At 34.6% G+C, this 23,059-nt stretch overlaps 1 protein-coding gene across 2 annotated transcripts in view; it reads right to left on the bottom strand.

The window, feature by feature from the left end:
• The window catches only part of LOC124949049 (hemicentin-1), a 96,795-nt gene that overhangs the window by 17,831 nt on the left and 55,905 nt on the right, over positions 1-23,059 (bottom strand). The window contains exons 1-6 of one of the 2 annotated variants that reach the window (XM_047493554.1): positions 19,679-19,796; positions 16,170-16,306; positions 12,935-13,146; positions 11,499-11,816; positions 2,816-2,967; positions 291-566 (exon numbers count right to left, since the gene is read on the bottom strand). In XM_047493554.1, the coding sequence (XP_047349510.1) occupies positions 291-566; positions 2,816-2,967; positions 11,499-11,816; positions 12,935-12,992 (804 nt within the window). In that variant the 5' untranslated portion in view covers positions 12,993-13,146; positions 16,170-16,306; positions 19,679-19,796. Of the gene's footprint in view, positions 1-290; positions 567-2,815; positions 2,968-11,498; positions 11,817-12,934; positions 13,147-16,169; positions 16,307-19,678; positions 19,809-23,059 lie in introns of those variants that run through there. The other variant, XM_047493553.1, reaches the window with a different exon arrangement.

Below are 23,059 nucleotides of genomic sequence, written 5' to 3'. Positions count from 1 at the left end.
ACAATTTTAAGAATATTTTTTTAAGAAAAACATAAGTTAAAAAAAATTGCTATTTTTTTGTTGTTGTTGTGTGTGTAGAACAGAAAAGATCGGAAGTCTCGTATAATTTATATTCCTTCGTGTCAATTTTCACTTTTACAAAATCCAAAGAGAACAGTGCTTAGTTCAACGACATGAACGAACAATAGAATTATTTCATACGACCAATGTCTGAAATGAATAGTTCTTGTTCGTTTCCTGTCAAAGCCTTAGAAAATGATAACGTTCATGATGTTACAGTTTGTACTTACGTCTTTGAACCAAGCGAGTTTGTACACTTTAGGATTCGCTTTCACTATGCACTCAAAGTACACGTCGTCACCCTCTTTGATGTCATCTGGATTAAGTGTCTCTCCCATCCTCAAAGTCACCACCGGTTGATAGTGCACCTCCAATCGCCACTTGTCTTCCATAGCACTGTCGGGAATCAACGGGTTCTCAGCACGGCAAGTTAGATACTTTCCGTCGTCATCGATACTCGGTACGAAGCTCAGAATGCTCATAGTATGATTATTGTCCAGAGGATACTGCAATGTAATTGGATAAATAAAAAATACGATATCATACAACGTTTTCCAATGGAATGATCGATTTTTCTTGAAAGACCGTCCTAACTTGCGCATATCAAAGTTAATTTCGATTGATAAGAAAAAAAAAAAAAAAAAAAAAAAAAAAAAAAGAAAAAAAAAAAGAAAAAAAGAAATAAAAGAAACAGAAAAACGTCGACTTGGAGATCGCAACATACGTACTCGCGAATGCAATGAGAATTTTCTCTCGATATTTACGATGAAAAGGATTGAAAATGAATACAATACGAAAAAGGGAGATATAGTAGGGACAGGTCGCTGACTTTACTCCCTTTCTATTTCGCTTTTTATCTATCTATCTATCTTTCTCTCTCTCTCTCTCTCTCTCTCTCTTTATCTCTCTCTCTCTCTCTTTCTCTCTCACTTTTTCTCTCCTTCGTTTTCCACGATGTCATTTTAATGATAGCGCCGACGGGCATGAATATCGGGGAAAGGCTACGTATCTGCATACATAGAGAACGCGATGAATGGAAGTAATGGTTCGTCAGGATGAATGTCGTGTACCACTCTCTTTCTCTCTCTACACCTGTCTTTCACCTACCCTCACCTATCTCCTTTTAGGTTAGTCTTGTTTCTTTTTTTTTTTCCCCTCCTTTTGTAAACTAGTACAGTGCTGAACTTTCGATTTGTCTCAAAGCGATACGATAGATATTTACCGATAGAATCCATTGAGAACGTCATCGTCTCTTTCTCTTTCTCTCTCTCCCTCCCTCTCTCTCTCTCTCTCTCTCTCTCTTCTTAATTCATATACGACGTATGGTATCATCAAAATAAAATAGTATTTATATTTATTTAGAAAATTACTGCTATAAGAATATTATTAAATTTCGATTAGGATTATCATGGGAAAAATTTAGAATTAATGTCACATAATTCTAAACATTTTTGTTCTTAATACGATTTCACTATTATTTACGGAAAGAACGATGGATATTATGGAAGTTTTTTTACGTAGAAATAATACTCAATGCCGATGGAAGAATAAACGACTTACAACGAATTAGATGGCGTACGCTTTGCACGCTGCCATTGCTAGCTTCTCTTGGAAAATCGACGAGGATCTCGCGTGATGCAATTTTACACCTCATTATGCGAGTTAAGATTTCGTAATAACAGAGCGGATACGTAATACGCTATAATTTCTTGCAAGATAGTCGCACGGACGTATCGAATAAAATTTTGAATTACGTTCGTGCTTCTAAGATAATAATCGAGTATAATGACAGATGAAAAACAATAGATAAACTTTACAATTTCTCATTTACGTTGAAGTTAATTACGAAGTAAACATGGCAAATATACTAATAAATACGAAATGGAAAATTGAGAAAGAGAGAGAGAAAAAAAGAGAAAGAGAGAGGGTGAGAAAGAAAACAAAAATGAAAGAAGAAAATAGACGCAACAAGAAAGTTCGTCTTTAAAGAAAGAATCCGCAGGATAACTTGCGAATTTTCACGTTCTTCTCTGTCACCTAGCGCGAGAAGGCGAGTTCAAGTCGAACTTCAAAGGTCAGAAAACGAAGTAGAAGTAAAAAAGGTAAAACAGAAAAAGAACTTGGATGGATAAAAGACGAAGAAGAAAAAGGAGGTTGTTGAGAGTAAAACGAAATAACCGCAGTCGCCCGAACTTTGGTTGGAATCCCTGAAAAGTATAAAGAATTTTAGAGGACGCCAGTGGTTTCAAGAATTTTCCTCGTCCTTTACTTCCTCCTCTCCTCTAACCGTTTTCGCGATTCAACGCTTGAAACGACTATATCGAGTTGGTGGGACACCTTAATAAAAACGAAAAACAACTTCCTCACGAGTCTAACACTCGAGAGATCAACACACTGAGGAAAGAGGGGAGAAAAAGGTTAGGAGGAGGAGGAGGAGGAGGAGGAGGAGGAGGAGGAGACGAAGGATGTGGTAGAAAATCGTCTTGAAAACTAGAAAGGAAGATAGAAGATGAGGATGAACTTTCGAACTTTGTAGAGCGAAGAGAAAGAAAAAGACAGAAAGAGAGAAAGAGAGAGAAAGAGAGAGAAAGAAAGAGTTAAGATGAGTCGCATTTACGGAGCTCGAAAGTATTGTTTTGAACAAAATCGAGTGACGATGATTATTACAAAACGACGGGCCATTCTGATTTCATCAAACTTTCATAAAACTATAAGGTGGATTAAAAAAAAAAAAAAAAGAAAAAGGAGGACTTACACTCTGTGCCATCTTCTTAATCGGTCTATTCGCTTTCCACCAGGTAATCACCGCTGTAGGTCTTGATCCGGTCGTTGTACATTCCACCTTGTAGTTCTTCTCTGCCGAAACTCGTTCCTCTTTCGTTAATATCTGAACATGCATCGGCTTCACTGCAAATAAAACATTATATATACTTTATACGATAGAATTTGTTAATGTTTACAATCGATTGATCCCTTAAATTCTTTTATATATATACATATAGAATTACGTATTATACGTATTGATTATTTATACAATTAATATTAATTTTGTTTAACATTTTTATTTTAATTAGAATGAAATAGATAAAATTATACGTTACTCAATAGGGAAAGTTTGATAAGAAACAAAACAAAGACTAAGATATATCATTAAACTTTACTTTTGGCACGAGATTGACTCTTCTACGTCTTAAACGTGACTAAACCACTAAATATAACCATGACTAACTCAGTAAACATAACAGAAGGATAGAAGAAATGAAAACATAGTGATAGCTTTATTACAAACGACAATTTATTACAAACATTTGTCCAAATATTTTCCAATAAAACGATATTTAATTCATACGCTTGAATTTAATCGTCACCTTTTTCTTCTTTTTTTCTTCTTCTTTATTAATTACAAACTGGGATTATATTTATTGACAAGTGAAATTTGAAATGCAATTTATTAATTGTTTTATTATAATAGATACTAAAGGAGTGTAGTCTCGTTCTTTTTATTTTTACCATCGACCTTCTTCGCGAGGAGGAGAAACAGCTCGAAGGTAAACAAACGTGAAAAAGGAGTTATCGCAAAAGTTCTTAATAAACGGGCATTATCGCGGGACGCAACGCCACGAAATATATATTGTTCTCAGTTAACTACTTTCGAGCTTCCTTGTAAACGGGAAATTTTGCGAAGAGCGAACGGTACAACTTTAACAAAGTTAGATGAATCGCCTCGCTTTCGAACTAATCCCGTTCAATCCTCTCTCTTTCTCTTTCTCTTTCTCCCTCTTCTTCGTAATACCGAACGCTTATCCGTGGAAATTGCGAGTTATTTGGACAAAACGTCAAATTGCTTTTTCCTTTTATTGTAGACGACATAAAGACGTATTTTGTACCTTTCATTACTATTAAAAGCGATGGCGTCGTTTAAAAAAAAAAAAAATATGTCCTTCGTTTTTACAGTAATATCATTATTCAGAAATCCTATATAAAAGTATGGAAAGATTAAATTTCGAGAAAGTAAGCTTTCGAAATTTGTTAAATATGTATAACATATATCTATTTACAAAATACGTTCCTATATGAGATCGATGAAATCGATCTTATTATATCGATAATATCTGAATGTGCAGATAAAAAGAGAATATTTTCTTTTATAAAATGGCCTTTGTTTCATATCTTTATGACTTTTCGTTTCAAAGATATCGCCTTTTGAAATATTGTCATTTATAATTTAGATTTATTCAATATTATAGTAATAATGAAAAAGTATTGATTTTATATTCAGCTGTGAGTTACAAAAATATAGATCGAAAATATAGATCACGATGTCAATGCACTTTTTTAAAATGATTATACAAATCCTATATCCGTACTTTATTTGTACTCATCAATATGGAAATATCTCCAAAATTAAGAGTCTTAAAAGGATCGAACAAAAGGATAAACTTTATCATATCTTCTTATTATATCATTATAATACAATTTATTATAAACAATTAGTAATAAGTATTTTTATTAACTCATTTTCATATATTTCAAAAATATACGATATTTTTCTTCACTTTTGCGTCATATTAATAATAATCATTTAAGAATTTCTTATAAACAATTTGTTAAATATAAAAATATTATATATAAAAGTTATTTCTCCAAAAGAAAATCAATGATATTATAGATTATAATTCATATACATAGAACGGCCCATTTTCATAATCATGGTCGATATAATCATCGTCGAAATTATAAAGGATTATCGATAAAGTTTGCATAACATGACACTTTAGAGGAATAATATATACAAGGTTTCCCTATTGCCCTTGATAATAAGAATACTACTTCGAGACGATTACGGCCTAGTTAAATGAACTACTACTATATGCTTGAGCGAAAGTAAGGGAATATGAAGGAGGGTAAAAGAGGGTAAAAGGGTGATGGACGAGAAAGCGAGCCGCTTCGTCGTAACTAAGTATTAGATATACTTACGTTAAATGAATGACTCCTTTTAATTCCATGCTCCACGATCTTCTTCTCTTAATTATTTCTTTTTGCTCCATCAAGAAAGTTCACCCTTAGTTCATCTATCTCTATTCCTCCTTCATTCTTTATCCTATCGAGAATCTTTACTTTGATCTTCAGCCTTAAATTCTTTTCCTTTCGCTCCTTCGAATCTTATATGTCTACATGTTATTTTATCCATTTCGTAATATTTATTCTTGATAATTTGTTTTCTTGTTTTAATTTAATTAATCTTTTCTTTTTTCTTTTTTTTTTTTTTTTTTGGATGCATACGTTCTATACGTTCGATTTTCAATATCATTATCGTGTACATCGTAAACGCGCGCATATGACTTTGTAGGAAGATTATTGTACGCGATGGTACGTGAAGGAACTTGAAAGGAATTTAGTCACTCGCATCGATCTCACAGGAATAGACGAGCTAGCGAATGCCGATCATTCGTAATACCACACCGGCAGTCGAGTGGTGGGCCTCCTAAATTCCAGACCATGCTTATGCGCTGCCACAACTAGCCACTCGTACGACCCTAATTGCCATTAGCCAGTAGCCACTTCTCCGGAATTGGTTCACCTTGTCTCACCTCGTGGTTTCTCTCCATACACTGTCCACTTACTCCTTTATTCTATCCTTTCTCTTTCTCTCTTTCTCTCTCTCTCTCTCTCTCTCTCTCTCTCTCTCTCTCTCTCTTTTCCTTTGTAACTTCGTTTACATTGTATACCTTAATTGTATAAATCAGAAATGCACTTACTACTATTTATATCAATAATTGACTTTTTTTTTTTCTTTAATTCACCTAATATAGGTGAATAAGATTGAATCGTACTTATCTTCTTTTATAAGTTATTAATTTTAATATTATATTATAATTATTACCAGCATAAATTATATTTTATAATTATATCTCATAATTTGACATGAAAGTGTACGTTATCATTTCTAAGTAAATAAATGAATGTGGAAATAAGTATTAACTAAATTGTGGAAACGTGAAAATGACGTATCTAAAGTATGCAAGAAGACTTTTCTCGCGTCTCGAGAGGATGCGAGTTATACGCGAGGCCGACGTTGAGAGGGTAGTTACGTCCATCTGCCATGGCGATTTGCGATGCTGACGTCGCTCTTTCTCATCTTCTATCTTTGTTCCATTCTACCGCGTCATACCGTTCTCCTCTTTCTTTACCTTCTCTTAATTTATTCGCTCGCTGGAAATTTATTAGCGGACGAGTCAGCGTGCACCTAGCGAGCATTGCGAGCATTCCTATTTGAAAATCGTTTCTTCTTCCCTTTCGAAATTGAACGCGTTACGAGCTCGATGAGTCTAGGTTTCACCTCCATTTTCTTTACGAATTACACGCGAGACCCTTCATTTGCACCTTCATCCTTTCTTCTTCAAGTATTATATTCTATACGTGTGCTGAAGTTCAACGAAAAAGAAAAAAAAAAAAAAAGAAAAAAGAAATGGAAGAAAAACGAAAAAGAGAAAATATGAATATCGTGCGTCACGCTACTACTTTGACACATTTCACAAGTTCGTGTCACGATAAACTGTTTCATAATTTAGACGTTTTGTTATCGAACTTATTCGTTGAGGTTAAAGGGCAGATTCGTAAATTTAAGAATATGCTCGAAAACTAATCTAATATATTAATATAAATCTCTTTCAATCCAAAAGCATACAAATGTACAATTTAAATAGTAAGATCATTCTTATGAACACAGATAAACCCCAATCAAAAATGTGCATACATCCTATTCACATTTTTATGTTTAAAAGACGAATAGATCGTTTCGTCGTTTAAATCTATTCATTCACGAATGTTTTTTAGAATAATATTTTTACTATTGTTCAAAATCAAATATGTTATAGTTTTCAATTGCGATTAAAATTATCTCCTTTTAATTTTGCCCGGAAATATCAAGCTTCTAAATAAATAATATTAATGCACGAACATAATTATTTAGCAACATCCTTTTTAATTTTTGGTAAACAACCGTGGACCATTTACGCAGGAAATACTGAAAAAAAAGTCTGAAAACATTGCAGTATATTTTTTAAACTTCTGTCTTTCAGCATATGTTTTATTATGTATGAGCACTCTGTAAACAAAAGCGTACCGGACTTACGCACATGTGCATAGAGAAATTTCTCACGTACGTACTTTCATATACTTGCTGTAGTTACACATACTAATTGATTGCCTTAGATCTTTTATGTATAATAATTTATTAAATTGTACAGGTAGAATTACGAACGTTTATCTTTCGTATCTTTCGATTACTTTTAGAGAAAACACGATTCTGATGTTCTAAGAGCTTAGGATAGTTTGTAAAACGAGTTACGTGGAAGTTTGTGAGTGGACGATACTCCTGGATCAAACAAAGAGTTTGTGCGAATTATCGAGGATGAAGTGGAAGTACTCGTAGGTATTAAACTGTTCGAGACTTATCCTTACTTTGTTCCGGACGATTCTGGATCGATTGAGTGTACCTACGTGAGAACGAAACAACAAGAAGGAAAAAGGAAGAAAGAGATAGAGATACGAGTTAGAATGAAACGATCTGTCACGGTTATCGATTCGCATTGAGTTACGGGCTCGCAATGGAAGTCGAACGACTTGTGACTTTCGGATTTGTCGGACGTCTCGTTGAATTTCGATACGACTGCTCGCTCGATATCACCGTCGTTTTCGATAGATTTTTCGTACCTCGAAAATAGCTACCATCTTGAATTCTCTTTATTTCGGGACTCTACATAAACTACAATGCTTGAAACGATCGAATTACACGCGATCTTCGCGTGCACGAATCGATACTATAATATATAATCAGATCGGTATATTACATTCCGCATACCTCGTTATTGAACCACATTAAGTACTCCGGATACATTTATTACACGAAGGAAATTAAAACATTATGAAATACGATGAAGATATAAACTGATTTTTTTTTATCTAGAACAAAAGAAAAAAAAAAAAGATTTGCCGGGCACGAATAAACCATTTCTTAATCAAGTTTCAAGTATCAAGAATTTAATAACGGCTGTTATTGGTTGCTTAACAATGGTCAATTAAATAGATCGCAGAATGTATTTATTGAAATTAATTGTAACATACCAGATTGTATAAAAATAATTTTTCCCTTCTCGTATTAAATACATTTTAAATATTTATCCGACAATCATCTAAAAGACAATGATATTGATCAGTGAAGATCCTCGTCCGATAGCAAAGTTTTAATCACCTTCACCTTTTCAATTAAGCTGACTAAACGTTAATGACCATAGATAAATTCAATTACGTTCATCACTTATAATGAAAGTTATAAACACTAAATATACAATGAATAGATATATTAGATTTATCAAAAAATTCTATCCGCTTAGTAGACAATTGTTTTTAAATAAAAAAAAAAAACAAAAAATAATTTCTCAAATAATAATTTAATAATAAGAACTTTTTGATTTATAAGAATATATATATATATATGTCGTGTTTTCATGGATGTATACATCAATACATATAAACATATTATTACGATAAATATTAACACGTAGTTATTGGCTGGAAAGATTAAAAGACACATTTTCTTTCGAATAAGTTCGATTCGATAAGAGAAAAAAAGAAAAATGAAACATGAAAAGTGTAAAAGGAAAAGGAGATTCATTTCGGCGTTGATCGCAAAACGAGACGAACGATAGGACAGGGTACGTCCAAAATGGATGCTCGGATGATCGGTCAACGCGTCGACCATGGTTATTAATCATCGCTCGTTGAACAGACTCGACGCGCATCACCGCGCGCGAATAAACATCAAGGCACGAGCGTGTACGCCCGCTTTCGTGGACGTGCCACGTATATAAACAATGAGAGATCGAGCGGACATGAATTAGCAACGGCACTAGGGACGAGCCGTTGAAGCTAAACCAACCACCGTTTGCTCCTTCATCGCGAAACCGAGGAAAAGCTGCGCTTCTGCTTCGCTCTTCCGCCATCGCAGCCATTCTACCGTCCGTTCGACGAAAGCCACCGTATAATGTCGCTCATGAATAATGTCCTGTCGGCTTCTATCCTACTAATGAAGATTAGTCGAGTTCCGTTCAAGATATTCCCAATAATCCTCTTCTATGTTATATGTGCAAGCTTTGTTTCGGCATTAATTTTACCAACCCCTTTATATATATACATATATATATATATATATATTTTTTTTTTAATTAAAAGTTAAATTAATCAAACGATTAATTAATTAAAGCGTTAAAATTTTTATCTATCGTATTTTATCTTAAGCGACAAGATTTATTTTCTTTTATATACGATAAGAGTGACTTTTTAAAGAATATTTCACGCTTCTCTCCCAGAAAAGAGAAATCTTTTATTCACACGAAAATAACATTTATCCAATTGAAGTAAGAATTTAGGTTGATATTGCGATTGGAGTAATCCACAAATGTGAACGATTCGATCGAAATACCTCGTTTCTATCCGATGAAATTTTACCTCGCATTTTGGCTACCCTAAGCTAAGTGTGAATCGACTTTTAGACATGGTGAAACTCTCACACCCTTGAGTCTCAGTAATACCCAAGAGATAAGACCTAATTTGTGCCTCCTAGCCCACGGATATACTCGTAATCGCGCTCCTTCTCATGATTCTTCCAATGCGAAAGCTCTTGCTGTTTCGCTGCATTGAGAAGTAAAAGCAAGAGAGAGAGAGAGAGAGAGAGAGAGAGAGAGAGAGAGAGAGAATAAGGGTGGTATAAATGCAGTATATCAAGTCTTGGGAATTTACACGCAAAGTTGTTCCTCTGTGTGTCCTTGTGTGTACTTAACGTTCGATCACGATCAACCAAGCGTGAATTTAACGTTGGCCAGGAGTAGTAGACTAGTACTACTCCTTAATGGTTATACGCGTGTTTACATTAGCGCTATCGGCACCCTTAAAGAGTGTAACAGGGGAGAGAAGAAGTCAGTTCAACCCTCCTGCTGCTTCTCTTATTCACCCTAATATCTCTAACCTTTCAAGTACTTCGTTGTGACACTATCATTGGGATCATTTCGTGATATACCTACTCTTAAGAAAAACGTTTGTTAAAATTAAAAACCATTTCTTCAGGTACATCATTAAATTCTTTCGATCTTAGATAGGATAATCATTTATCAAGTCGTATATAAAAAATGTAATATATAAAAACATCATTGATGGTTCTTATTTCCAATGAAATTTTCATATAAAACACTATCGTGATTTGCACAGATTTTAGAACGAAGAACGAAAAGCTAATCTCTCTTTCATCACTTAATGGATTAAAAAGTCTATTTTTATGTTCCGTGACAGAATAGCTATTCTAAATTGACCTTTGTGCTTTGTGAGAAAAACGACGTTTCTAGAGTTACAAAAGTCGAACACACTAGCCAAGAAACATGGTGCAAAAGGACACGCACACGTTTTACGACGAGGAGCACCAAGCGTCATCAACGTCGTCGTTCTTCTAAGCTAGCTGGCGACGCAACAACGACAAAGCTTTTGGAAGTCAGTACCGTTGAGTCTCTCTGGTGCTGTCGCACGCCAAGAGCTCGTATACGAGCACGGAATCGAAGGAAGGTGAAGCACGCTTGCACGCGATCCTCTGATCCGTCTTACAAGAGGCGTTACCGTTATCTCCGTTGGTTAATCTCGAACGAACGACTAATAGGTTCACCGTGTGAACGTGTCTTCCCTGAAACGGAACCACCTGAAAAGGCTTTCGCGGCACGCTTTACTAAAACCGTACTGAGAATGAAAATGATTGAAAAAGTCTAAGTTTTTTTTTCTTCTTTTTTTTTTTTTTACATTTCCAAGAGAAGACCTTTCCTCCTCACTTTGGGAAAGTTAATGATGACGCTTGAGAAAGCATAAAAAATATGAGTATATGTATGTATGCATAGAGGAAAAGAGAGATCCGAAAGATCTTCGTGCGGCTTTATTAAAATTTTCTCAAAGATCGCCACTACCGTCTCTTTCCTTGGCTAGAGATGAGTTCGTTCAAGCTCGCGGAATTCTTCTCTTTCGCCTACGTGACAGGGAGAAAATTATCACCAAGTCACGTCAAGTGGGTCACGAAAGTTCTGAGAATGCGAGAAGAGAGAGAGAGAGAGGGGGAGGGGGGAGGAGGGAGAAAGAAGGTGAGGAAACTGTGGTTCTTTTCAGAAAGAGAAAAAGAGAGAGAAAGAGAGAGAGAGAGAGATTCAACGGATATAAAGCTGAGGGTGAAATGGTTGAAGATGGTTGGAGAGAGAGAGAGAGAGAGAGGGAGAGAGTTTCGAGGAAACGAGAGCATTCGTGGACTTTAGAGACGGATGAGCAAGATGGGGAGAAAGCAATGATTATGAAAGGTCTCAGAAATAAAGAATGAAAAAAGAAAAGATACAAAAAGAAAGATGACTTACGATTCATGTCGAGAACGAGGACCCTGCTCTGTGGCGGCACCAAGTTGGTGTTGCTGGCCTGACAGATCAGCCTTGCGTTGAGATGTTGCCGGCCGACTCTCGGGTACGACAAGTGGTTAACCGTAAGCGCAAACTCGCGGTCGTAGCTATAGGACTCGTCTATCACGTTGTTGTCGAGGTACCACGTCAGCTTTGGAGGTGGCTTGCCACCTCTAACCTGGCAGATTAGTTTCACATCACTATCCTCGTTGTAGGGTTCCTTGATCCTCGATATGTCCTTCGTCGTGCTGTCCAGAATCTCGGGCTTCGAAGGAGGCACTGTAACGTACAAGCGAAAAGCTCGTTCCACCTGATAGTATTCAGATTATCTTCTACTAGGGTGGAAATCATATAAGTTGAACAAGCTATGGATTAGAGGATCTCCTGTTACACGAAAATGTATCGATATAGAAGTCACTTTCTGACTACCTCTGGAATTCGAGTTGGCTGACGAGATTGTATTCTCAGGAAAAAAAAAGTCTATGTCATATATAATTATTATCGATAAAAGTGATCACTTCTAATAAGTTTTCATAGAAATCTTTTCAAATATCTGTACAAAGATGTAAGATTTTTTTAATTAATATACGACCGTATATGTAAACTTCGTTCAACTTTGTAAACAACGGAACCATTGAATCTAATCTGACAAAGCGTTGTTTTAATCCAAACGAATGTATTATCCAAAAAAAAAGAAAAAAAAATATGTGATAGTTCCTAAGTATATATTTATGTCTTATATTCTCTTCTCTTTCATCTTTAATTTTGTAATAAAACGTTTTTATGACATTCTAGCCAAAGAGAAAGATGCGAGTTTTAGCTTATGCGACATTATTTATGATCTCGTGTATTTTCTCTCTCTTTCTCTCTCTTTCTGTCGACGAAAGCTTAAGATCTCACATTATCTCGTATAAAGTTCAAAAGAATTTATTAACGGGTGGGTCGAGGTAGAAGTGCTTTAAAATTAAAATTCATAGAAAACGCTTTTGTTGTAAAAAGAGCACGGGGGATTTATCGAGGAGATAAAAAGGTACCAAAAAAATGGTTGCGCGACTACCGGTTATTCTATACGTCTATGTAACATGCATATTAAACTCGTATAAAGTTAAAAAAAAAAAAAAAGAAAAAAAAAAAAAGTATAACGATAAAAAATTATTCAATTATATTCAAACAAATTGAGATATTTATCCAAGTGAATCTCAATATGCTAATAAAATTAATGAAAGAGAATGTATGTATGTGACGTTTGATCTTTATAATGATACTATACTAACGTTTCGTTATATAGTTATAACGTCAATACGATCAACGAGTCGAAAGATATCTTCTTCCAAGTAGCTGCAAATCAAAGGTTTCGAGCTAATTAATTTTTTTCTCCCGAACGATAAAGTACTTACCAATTACGGTCAAGTTCATCTTTTGATTTTCAGTTGGAGTGTTCTTAAAATCCACCATACATCGATAGATTCCTTCGTCCTTGGCCTCGAGGCGATCGATGCTAAGATGTGCCGGATTCGTAGCCGTGATAAAAAAAGCTCTTGATCCCAATGCCGTTGGCGATGACCAAAGTTGAGCATTGTTGAATTGTCGACGACCGCGTACGTCAAAGCTGTAAGCGATCATAATATTATTATTATACATTATTCCTTCGAGCGGAAATATTCTCAAAAAATAATCTTTATTGGTTCGATACACGCCTACTTTATTGCTTCTATACTTTGAAAGTACGAATTACCTAAGTATATCCGCTTCACAATCTTTGGCATTAAGGAACATTAAAGAATGTGATTTCACGGGTCATCATGGTCGTTCGTTCAACCAGATTAAAAGATGTCCGACCGACGAAAGAATTACGAAAGAATGCACGAAGGACGTACGGATAATCATTGTACCTAATGCGTCTTATGGCGTATCGAATCGTCACGTAATTCTATCGTAATTGGAACACGACGGGATACACGTATAACAACTTTTTGATACGTGCAATCCGGTTTATAATAGAGCTAACGATTCAAAAATTTTCTATCCTTCAAAAACATCTTTAATCAAGAACATTTGATCTTTGAAGATCATTTTAACATAGAAAAATAAAAGAGAAAAATAGGAATAAAGAGACAAAGAATAAGAGAGAAGAATCTTAGAGGAAGAACGATACCATACGTGAATTGTAATTCAAGTAGATGGTAGCCTACGTGGGATATACCTAGTTTCTCACCTGGGAGCCATCCTCCCTGCATGATCGCATATTAAGCATCCAGTTCAGCTGAGAAAGCGGGAAAGATCAAGAGAAAGAGAGAATGAGAGAGGGAGAGAGAGAGAGAGAGAGAGAGAGAGAGGGAGAGAGAGGGAGATAGATAAATAGACAGAGAAAGAAGATTGAACAAGAGAACGGGAGATTACGAGGAAAGAGGAGAGAGAGAGAGAGAGAGAGAGAGAGAGGAAGAAAGAGAGAGTGAGTGCGAGGCAACGTGGTTCCTCGCGAGCGAACGAGCGACCGACTAAAAGTTAAATTGCGTTCTACGACTGCAAGAGAGTTCAGATTTCCGCTCGTGACTGAGTATTCCCAAAGATATCCCAGTGGCACGACTCCACTCGCTTCCGCAGCATTGACGATGAAATATGATTTAATTCTTCCACTTCGCACTTCGCAAAGATTCTCGTCGCAACGTGGAACTATCTTCGCGAACGATTCTCTCTTTCTCTCTCTCTCTCTCTCTCTCTCTCTCTCTTTCTCTTTCTTTCTCTTTTTTTCCCTTTCTCTTTGTCCCTCGTTCGACAACAAATATGGCTCTCAAAACGGAAACGATAACGCTCTGAAAGCGATTTTCTCCTGTCGTCTCTCGGGTTCTTCATCAACGTTTAAATGTACGATAGAAAGGAAATACTATTTATCAGGAACTTATTTTATCAGAGTTACTCCTCGATCATTTTACTGATATGCTAAAGAGAAGAAAATCGTCATGTTAAATCGACAATGTTCAATGTACGTTAGTGTATATGTGTGTGTTTGTTTGTGTGTGTATGCGCACATTTGACTATTCAATTTTATTCTAATATTTTCAATGGTAATAACGTTAAGATCGGAAAATCGTATTAGTATATTACAGAAAGAAGTAAAATTAATTAGAGAGAATTTCATTAAGAGAACGCTTTGAGAGATAGATAGATAGAGAGAGAGAGAGAGAGAGAGAGAGAGAGAGAGAGAAAACGCTTTGAGAGATAGAAAGAGAGAGAGAGAGGGAGAGAGGCTTGAGCTTTCTCTCATTAGGCAAGATATCGCGAGTCTAATCATAAAGGATCGAATAATCAAGCGACGTTCGTTTCTAAATGTTCTGTGTTCTTACTTCTTTCTTCGTTTTTATTAAAAATATATTACTAGTTCAAAGAAGTTTTAAATATATATATATATATATATATATATATATATATATATATATATATATATATTACTATAATATAATAGATGATAATCAAGAAATGAATGAAATGTGTCACGTGAAAACGTGCAAATCGAATTTTCACGTTATAGACCACAACTATTATGAAACATGCGAGAACCTGACGAATCGTACTATGAAGAAAAAAAAAAAAAAAAAAAAAAAAAAAAAAAAAAGAACAAGAAAAAAAGGAAAGAGCAAGTCCCGAATAAGCGGGTGAGATTAAAAGAAAATGATAATGACAGGCCATTTATTCCTCTTCTTCTTCTTCTTCTTCTTCTTCTTGTTTCGTAGGATTATACTTGGCCCTATTCAGTGGCTGTTCGACAAGTTCGACAGGCTTGCGGTTGTGGCAACGTCGAGTCACCGCATTTGGCACGTTCGTTCGAGTATCCTGAACTTTCGCCGCCTTATTGCCAAGATATTTTAGCAAAACCCTCGAGATCTTTCAAAGAGGAGAAAGAAATAGAGAGAGAAAGAGAGAGAAAGAGAGAGAGAGAGAGAGAGAAAGTAATAGATACGAAGGATAGGAAGGTTAAAACAATCCTGCTGGATTTGACCTAAACGTGACAGCCAAGAAACGTATTTTTCTTTCGTTCTCTTTTTCTCTCTTTTCTTTCCGTTTATATCTTTCTCTCTTTCAATGGCAAGAAAAAGAATGTTGTTACCAACGACTTTTTATCTTTTTTCCAACGATTTTCCCCTTTTTCTTTTCTTTCGAAGGAGCATGAGCACTTTTAGATCTCAGTCGAGAAAACGACACCGGGTAAGGCGCGAATCGGAGTGAGTGAAATATCTTGAAACTTTTTGGCCATCGAATAGAATCAAATGGATTTCGAATAGAATCGGATATAGATCTCTAAGAGTTTTGGGGGTAGTTTCCCACGGAAAATATGATATTTTAAATAGTTTAAAGTGGTTATCTTTGCGGTTTCTAAAATTATTTTTAAATTTGTATTATTGCAAAACAAAAAAAAAAAAAAAGAAGAATTGATCGATATTAATATTATATAAAAGAAAATATTGAAGGAATAACGATAAATTATTTACAATATAATGAACTGCGTTATGTATAACACGTCTATTCTTATTTTCGCACCTTAGCATGCATTTATCTTCGCTAACGCATTATCTTCAGAACACAACGACCATCGTTATTATCGTTGTACATGGAAAACATGAAAGTGTCACATACCTGGCATTTTTTATTTACATCGATGTCACCCACTACATTTCTCTCTAGTCTCTCTTTCCACTCTCTATACCTGTCCTTGGGGATATACGAATAGTGCGACGTTACACGAAGTTCCATTAAAAAGTAATATGCGAATCCTGGCGTAGAAAGGAAAAAAAAAAAAAAAAAAGAAGATAAATTAAAGAGAGAAAAATTCTGACGAATAAACAAGGAAATACCTTTGAAGCTATTATCACGGTTTGCTCGGTACTTCGAAATATCGATCGTAGATGTATACAGGATGATACAAAATGACAATAATTGTAGAACTTGTAGATTCATGAATAACCAAAGAATTTTAATTATTTTCTTTCTTTTCTCTTTTCTCTCTCTCTCTCTCTTTTTTTTTTTTTTTTTTTTTTTTTTTAATCAATAACACAAATAAAAAATTATATTTTACAACACGTGTTTAAAACGATCAACTTTACAATCTAATAAAAGCATCAAGAAGCTTTTTAAAGTTTCCGACGATGCTCGCATACTCTTCCACGGTTGTTTAACGCTAAGCCTTTTCTAAAGTCTTTTTAAGTTTGTTCCACTGTAACGTATTTTGAATAGTATTGAGATCAAGAAAGTTTGAGGATCAAGTATCTTTATCCAAATTCTCCGAAGAAACAATTCTTTGGACAGATTTTACTCCATGTGTAAGTATCTAATCCTTATGAAGAATCCAATATCTATTTTCATACTGCATAAGTGTAAAAGATCTTCTATTTCAAATAATTAATCTAAAATATTTTTACTTCTCATCGTCGGAAATTTGAAAAAGCATCTTTATTGACGCTTGTATTAAATATAAAGATGGTCATTGTTAAAACGTATTATAAAACATGATTTTTCTATTTGTGTTATTAATTCATAAAAAAAAAAAAGAAAAAAAAAAAGAAAGAAAAAAGAGAAAAAAGAATATAATAAAAATTCATTAATATATCATAAAGTTGAAAGATTCGAAACTATTGTCACAGTTATTTTGAAACATCCTGTAGTTTATTTGCACAGTATATACGAATCATCCTCGCATTAACGTTTCATTGGAGCTTCCATGAATAACTTTACGTAAGCTATCATATGCCTATATGTATGTATTGCAAACAGACAGACAGAGAGAGAGAGAGAGGCAGAGAGAGAGGCAGAGAGAGAGAGAGAGAGAGGCAGAGAGAGAGAGAGAGAGAGAGAGGGAGAGGGAAGGAGCGTAGTCATTGCGGGCAGGCAACTGATTTATCGCGTTCAAATTAATGGCTCATTAGTTCGTTCTCTCGCGCTAATGAGTCAATCGCCTCTCAGAAATGGATAACCCTTAAGCGTGGCATATGTGCCTAACACGATCGTTTACAAGACTCGGTACTTGTGCCAAACGAGACGATACGGAAAGCAAACGAAGATGATGAAATGAGATAGAATCGAATATTCAAATTTTTGTCAGAAATAGAAAGAAGAAGATAAAGAAGATAATTTACTTGCATATATTTCTTTCGTTATATTTTGAATAAAAAAGAAAATAATAATAATAATAATAATAATAATAATAATAATAATAATAATAATAATAATAAAAATAATCAAAGTTTAGTAGTAATAATAAGAATAATAATAATAATCTGTCTCTATGAATGGGATACGATGAAATTATTAAATCAACTAGCTTGTGAATAAGCAAGTATATAATATAGTATATATACATGCTTAATGAGATGAGCGTAGGAGAGATATATGCGAAAGCTTCGTTTCGACGGAACAAAGGTAGACTGACTTATACCATTTTTATTTTCCACAGTTCGTTGCCAAATCGTAATTATTCGTGCAATGATATTTCTCTTTTGCTACTTCAGAATGTTACCAGAGAGATTGAGGAGTAATGCTAAATAAATAATGAACCCTTTTTTTTTTGTATATATTAATGTACATTTCTAAACGATATTTATTTTTAATAATAAATAATGTAGGGATTTATTTCAGGGGATGTTTTCCAAAGTGAACGTAACCATTTAGAATGATCAAATTAAATATTAATATTGTAAATCTTTAAATGATTATTTTATAAGTTACATTATATTTGAATTTAAACGAAACAAAATTATACGCGTTGAAATCCGATTTTCATATAAAAATATATCGAGAATGGTTGTACGCTTTTGGAATATATTTTAGTTATGTTCGAAAAAATTTGTATTCGATTCATGAAAGGATTCGTCGTGTAAAACTTTCGTTTAAAGTTTCACACTTTTGGAAAAGCCGAATGAACGAATGAACAATAGAGAAAGAATACAAGAAGAAGGAAGAAGTAGACGAAAAATAGGAAAGACGTTTGCTACGAGAAAGAGAAGCGAAAAGGATCTTCGCGTAACAGTCTGTGGCACGTACGATAAGCGAATAGGATGTCGCACAATAAATATTTTACTGCGTCGCCACGAGAAGGAAGACGGCTTAGGAGAGTGGGTGGGCCCATGACAGGAGTGGAATCTCCTAGAGAAAATGTACGAATTCGCGAGGTCGCCTTTAAATTTAAACTTTCTTGTCGTAGTAAAGATTAAACTGACTTTACAAGAGTTGATGCGAGTCTTGGTTACGTGTTTCATCCCCTTACTTTGTTATCTCTTTACATTCACCCTTTTCACTCTTGAAAATGTTATTTTATATATGTGATTTTATCACGACACATTATGATACATTTTATATATATATATATATATATATATATATATATATATACATATATATAAAAATAAAATTGATGATGAACTTAATAAGAGATCAAGTCCTTATTGTCTCCGACAAATTTTAAATCGAATATATCATAGGGATATTATAAATAATATTATATTTACATTATATTCGGCACATTGGATAAATCTCAATATGTAAAACTAAACAATCGATGATTTTTATAGATAGAAAAGAAAGAAATTTTTACTCAACGCGATGGCATCGACATTCTTATCATTCTCATTTTCTTTCCTTTTCGCTCTTACAAATTCGATGCTCGGCTTCTCGATGCGAAAGATGTAGATCCGTGAACGGGATAACCCAAAGCGATGAGAATTTCCATTCTTTTTTTTCCTACCGTTTTTTTCAATAAAACGTAGGACAAAGTTGGGACGTCGAACGTGCATGTCGAAACGAGAGAACTTTCCCATTATCATTGAATCGATGAAAGAAAACGATAGAGAAAGAGAAATAGAGAGAAAGAGAGAGAGAGAGAGAGAGAGAGAGAGAGAGAGGAAGAGAAAGAGAGAAAAGGAAAGAGAGAAAGAGATGAAGTTAGGCGATCTCGAAGAAGGAACTATCGACGTGATTCGAATGAAAATCGTTCGAATAGTTCTCCTACGTAATACAATTCCATCTATCGGATTTCTAGCTTTATTCTCTGAAGTATAAACGTAAAGACGAGATTTTCCCGTCGAGGCGTTATAATAAAATGATTTACTTATTACGGTGCGATGAACGATACGTCGTTCGTATACGTGATTTACCTATAAATCGGATCACCCCCATCTTCCTTGAACCAGAGCACCATGTTGACGTTGTCGTCGTTGGGCGCATGTATATCGCACGGTAGCTGCACTTTATTTCCGACCACACCTTCTATCGTAGTAATTGGCACTGAAATTAAATGAGAAAAGAAACGATATAATATTTATTCTGATTTTTATATATCAAAATTAATTCGAGTCATGCTCGAGTTGAACAATTAATTGTTTGAGAAAAAGATAGGTATATTAATTAAATCTGATTACATAAAAAATATAGTAACGATGTAAACGATGATCATATTAAAACGAATACAAACGTATTATATTATTAAATTAAATTTATATTTATATTAGTCGTATAATTGAATAATTTTTATCTCTCTTTATAAAGAGACCTGTATATATAAATTAAAATTTCATTAGATAAAAATATGGTGAGGATGTGTACGATGATCGTATAAGAATAGATAAACTATCTCGAAGAATAATTCAAGTGTAAAATTTCACGTAAGTGAATGAAATAAGAAAGGATGTCTCTTCGAATCGATGAATTTGACGATGGTAAATGGGCGTTTGATGTCGCAACTGTAGGGAGTGCCGTTACTAAATTAGATTTACATGTTGATAGAGTTATCACGTTTTAACAAGTTCCTCGCAAGAGCCCCTTTACACTCTCGTCCCTTCTTATTTGTAGACCCTAATGGAACTGGTATCTGAGCCTAATTTGACTGTTAAGTATTACAGAGTACTATTGCTTAATACACTTAATTACTTCCTTCAAATCTGTTAAATTGTTCAACAAGATAATTTAAATGCGAAGGAAAGATATGAGAATTACGAGAATGAGAAAATGGAAAAAAAAAAGACAAGGTGAACATATAATCAATACTTTTTTTCTTTTGTTATCGATTATAAGCCAATCTAAAAGGACAATTTAATTATGAGGAAAAGAGTGAGAATGACGTGGTATGAGAGAAAATGTAAAAGGTAAGAGCATATGGTCAATATCTATTCTTTTATCTTTTTTCTTCTTCTTCTTCTTTTTTTCTTTTATTTTGTTGACGTTGTTGTTGATTCTGAGGAAAAAAAGGTACGGGAAAGAAGGAGTACATTAGCGTGGAAAACTCTCTCAGAGACCGGATAGTCAACCTCTTCCATCTTCCCTTTTCCTCACCTTTCTCACTCATCCTCATTCTTCTATGGTTTATTGCACCCTGCTCGGGAAACTTGCGACGCGGTTGACCTTAATGGTGCGTTCACCTGTCGCGTGAAGCAACACGAAGAGACACATAACGTCGCTCTCGTCGAATAAACGAACGAACGAATGAACGAATGAACGAACGAACGAACGAATGAACGAACGAACGATAGTTAAATGCACGCAATGTGCATCAAGTTTTACGCTCGACTCGATCCAATCGATCAATGAAACGGACGATCCTTTCTCTGCGCGTATAAACGCTGAAGAGTTGCAGTAACCTTTCATAAATTTTTCAATTGCAAATATCTGCAAAGAGAATCTGCAGTTTCTTCGAAGTTACGTTTATATATTTCTAATATATCACGTAAATGTTACAATATTTGCATAGTAAATAAAGAATTATCGTAACGTGGAACAATTGAAATATCGCAATAATAAATTCTAAAATGAAAATGGATATTAATTAGAATCTTATCGATCGATATGATTGAAATGAATTGTACAAAGTCTCAAAATTAGAATTCATTGAAGAAACAACAAACGTTATTTCTTGTCCTAGTCATTGGCGTCTTGGAGTCGAATGTAATCGTGTATCGTGATTTGTTCATAAACGCCCACATCGTTCCAAGAAGGTAAAGAAAAGAAGACACGAGAGATATCTACACGGTGGTCTCGTAGGGAATCCCATAAATAACTTTTCTACGTGGAAAACGAATCCATCAGCTTGCGGTACGCTTGAGCGTTCGATTAGTGGAAACATCAAAACGTGCGTACGAGCGTGTAACTCCTCCTTTTTTTCCTTTTTTCCTTTTTCCTTTTTTTTTTTTTTTATTTTTCCTTTTTTTCTTCCTCTTTCTTTCCCTTCACTCGTACCGTTCAGTTCCGTCTTCTCGCATAGCCATAAATAAGTAATCATTCGGTTTCCACGAATCTCATAAACTATCATTCCTGGAGCCGGTATACACTTTCTTGGTATACCAAAGTTTATTTTTCTTTTTTTATCGTACGACCGAAATTCGATGCTATTTTTCTTTTTTATTTTTCTCTTCGTTCATTGGATCGTTCGTTCGTTCGTTCATTCGTTCGTTCGTTCGTTCGTTCGTTCGTTCGTTCGTTCGTTCGTTCGTTCGTTCTCTTTTACTTTTCGGTAACGTCGGAGAACGAACTACAAAGTTATTTCATCGAAGATACTCGGAGCTTCCGATAAATCGGCAGACGCCTGCTGACTCGGTCCGTTTATCTCCGTTCGAAGATAAATGTGAATGTGGTCCGAATCAAACGTGAATGCTTTTCGAAATTAGACCCTGATGCTCGTTTGTGTTTAAACCAAGCGGATCGAGGTTTTCAAGGTTCTTAGTCATATTCTTCTACACGCTCCGATATGCAATAAGTATCCTTCTGAACCGGTTTTAACAACCTTATTCAAAGGAAATATCATATTTAATGAATAGTTATCTTCAATGAAAAAAAAAAATCGAAATATCTCTTTCTCTTTTTCTTTCTTTCTTTCTATTGCATGAATATTTTCTCGAACGATTCTCTCTTCAATAGTAAAATAGAGAAAGGAAATAAATATTTTCGAATGAATCTTTCGGATTATTCGTATAAGTATTATACATATACTTATCAGTAGCCTTCTTTGTCGGGTCCATTATTCTCTCTCACTCTCTCTCTCTCTCTCTCTTTCATACACATACACATGCACACATACACATGCACGCACACAATCTTTCTTTTTCGGTAGTGCACATAAACTTGACGGAAACTGGCTTACGATAATGACCTCGAACGTAACGAACCTATTCACGATTTAAGGCGGGCAATTAGCCAGAAAGCCGACCATTATTTAGATGACTCTACTCCCACCACTTCTTTCGCCATTTCCTCATACAATTAATTCGACGATAAAAGAAGCATTAACACGAGCGGGGCAAACGCTGAAGAAAGAAAGAGAGAAAGATAAATGAATAGAAGATAGATACACACACACACACACACATATATATATATATATGTATGTATTTGAGATATAACTTATACGATTGATCAATATATATATATATATATATATATATATATATATATATATATATATATATATATGTATATAAATATACATATATTTTTTCTTGAACGATTACGAAGGTAGAAGAATAAAAAGAGAACGAGACACATTTAAA

This window comes from Vespa velutina, chromosome 5 (genome assembly GCF_912470025.1).
Source record: "Vespa velutina chromosome 5, iVesVel2.1, whole genome shotgun sequence".
NCBI lineage: Eukaryota > Metazoa > Arthropoda > Insecta > Hymenoptera > Vespidae > Vespa > Vespa velutina.
The sequence above is the reverse complement of the archived record's forward strand: the minus strand, read 5'-3'. Positions and strand labels throughout refer to the sequence as shown.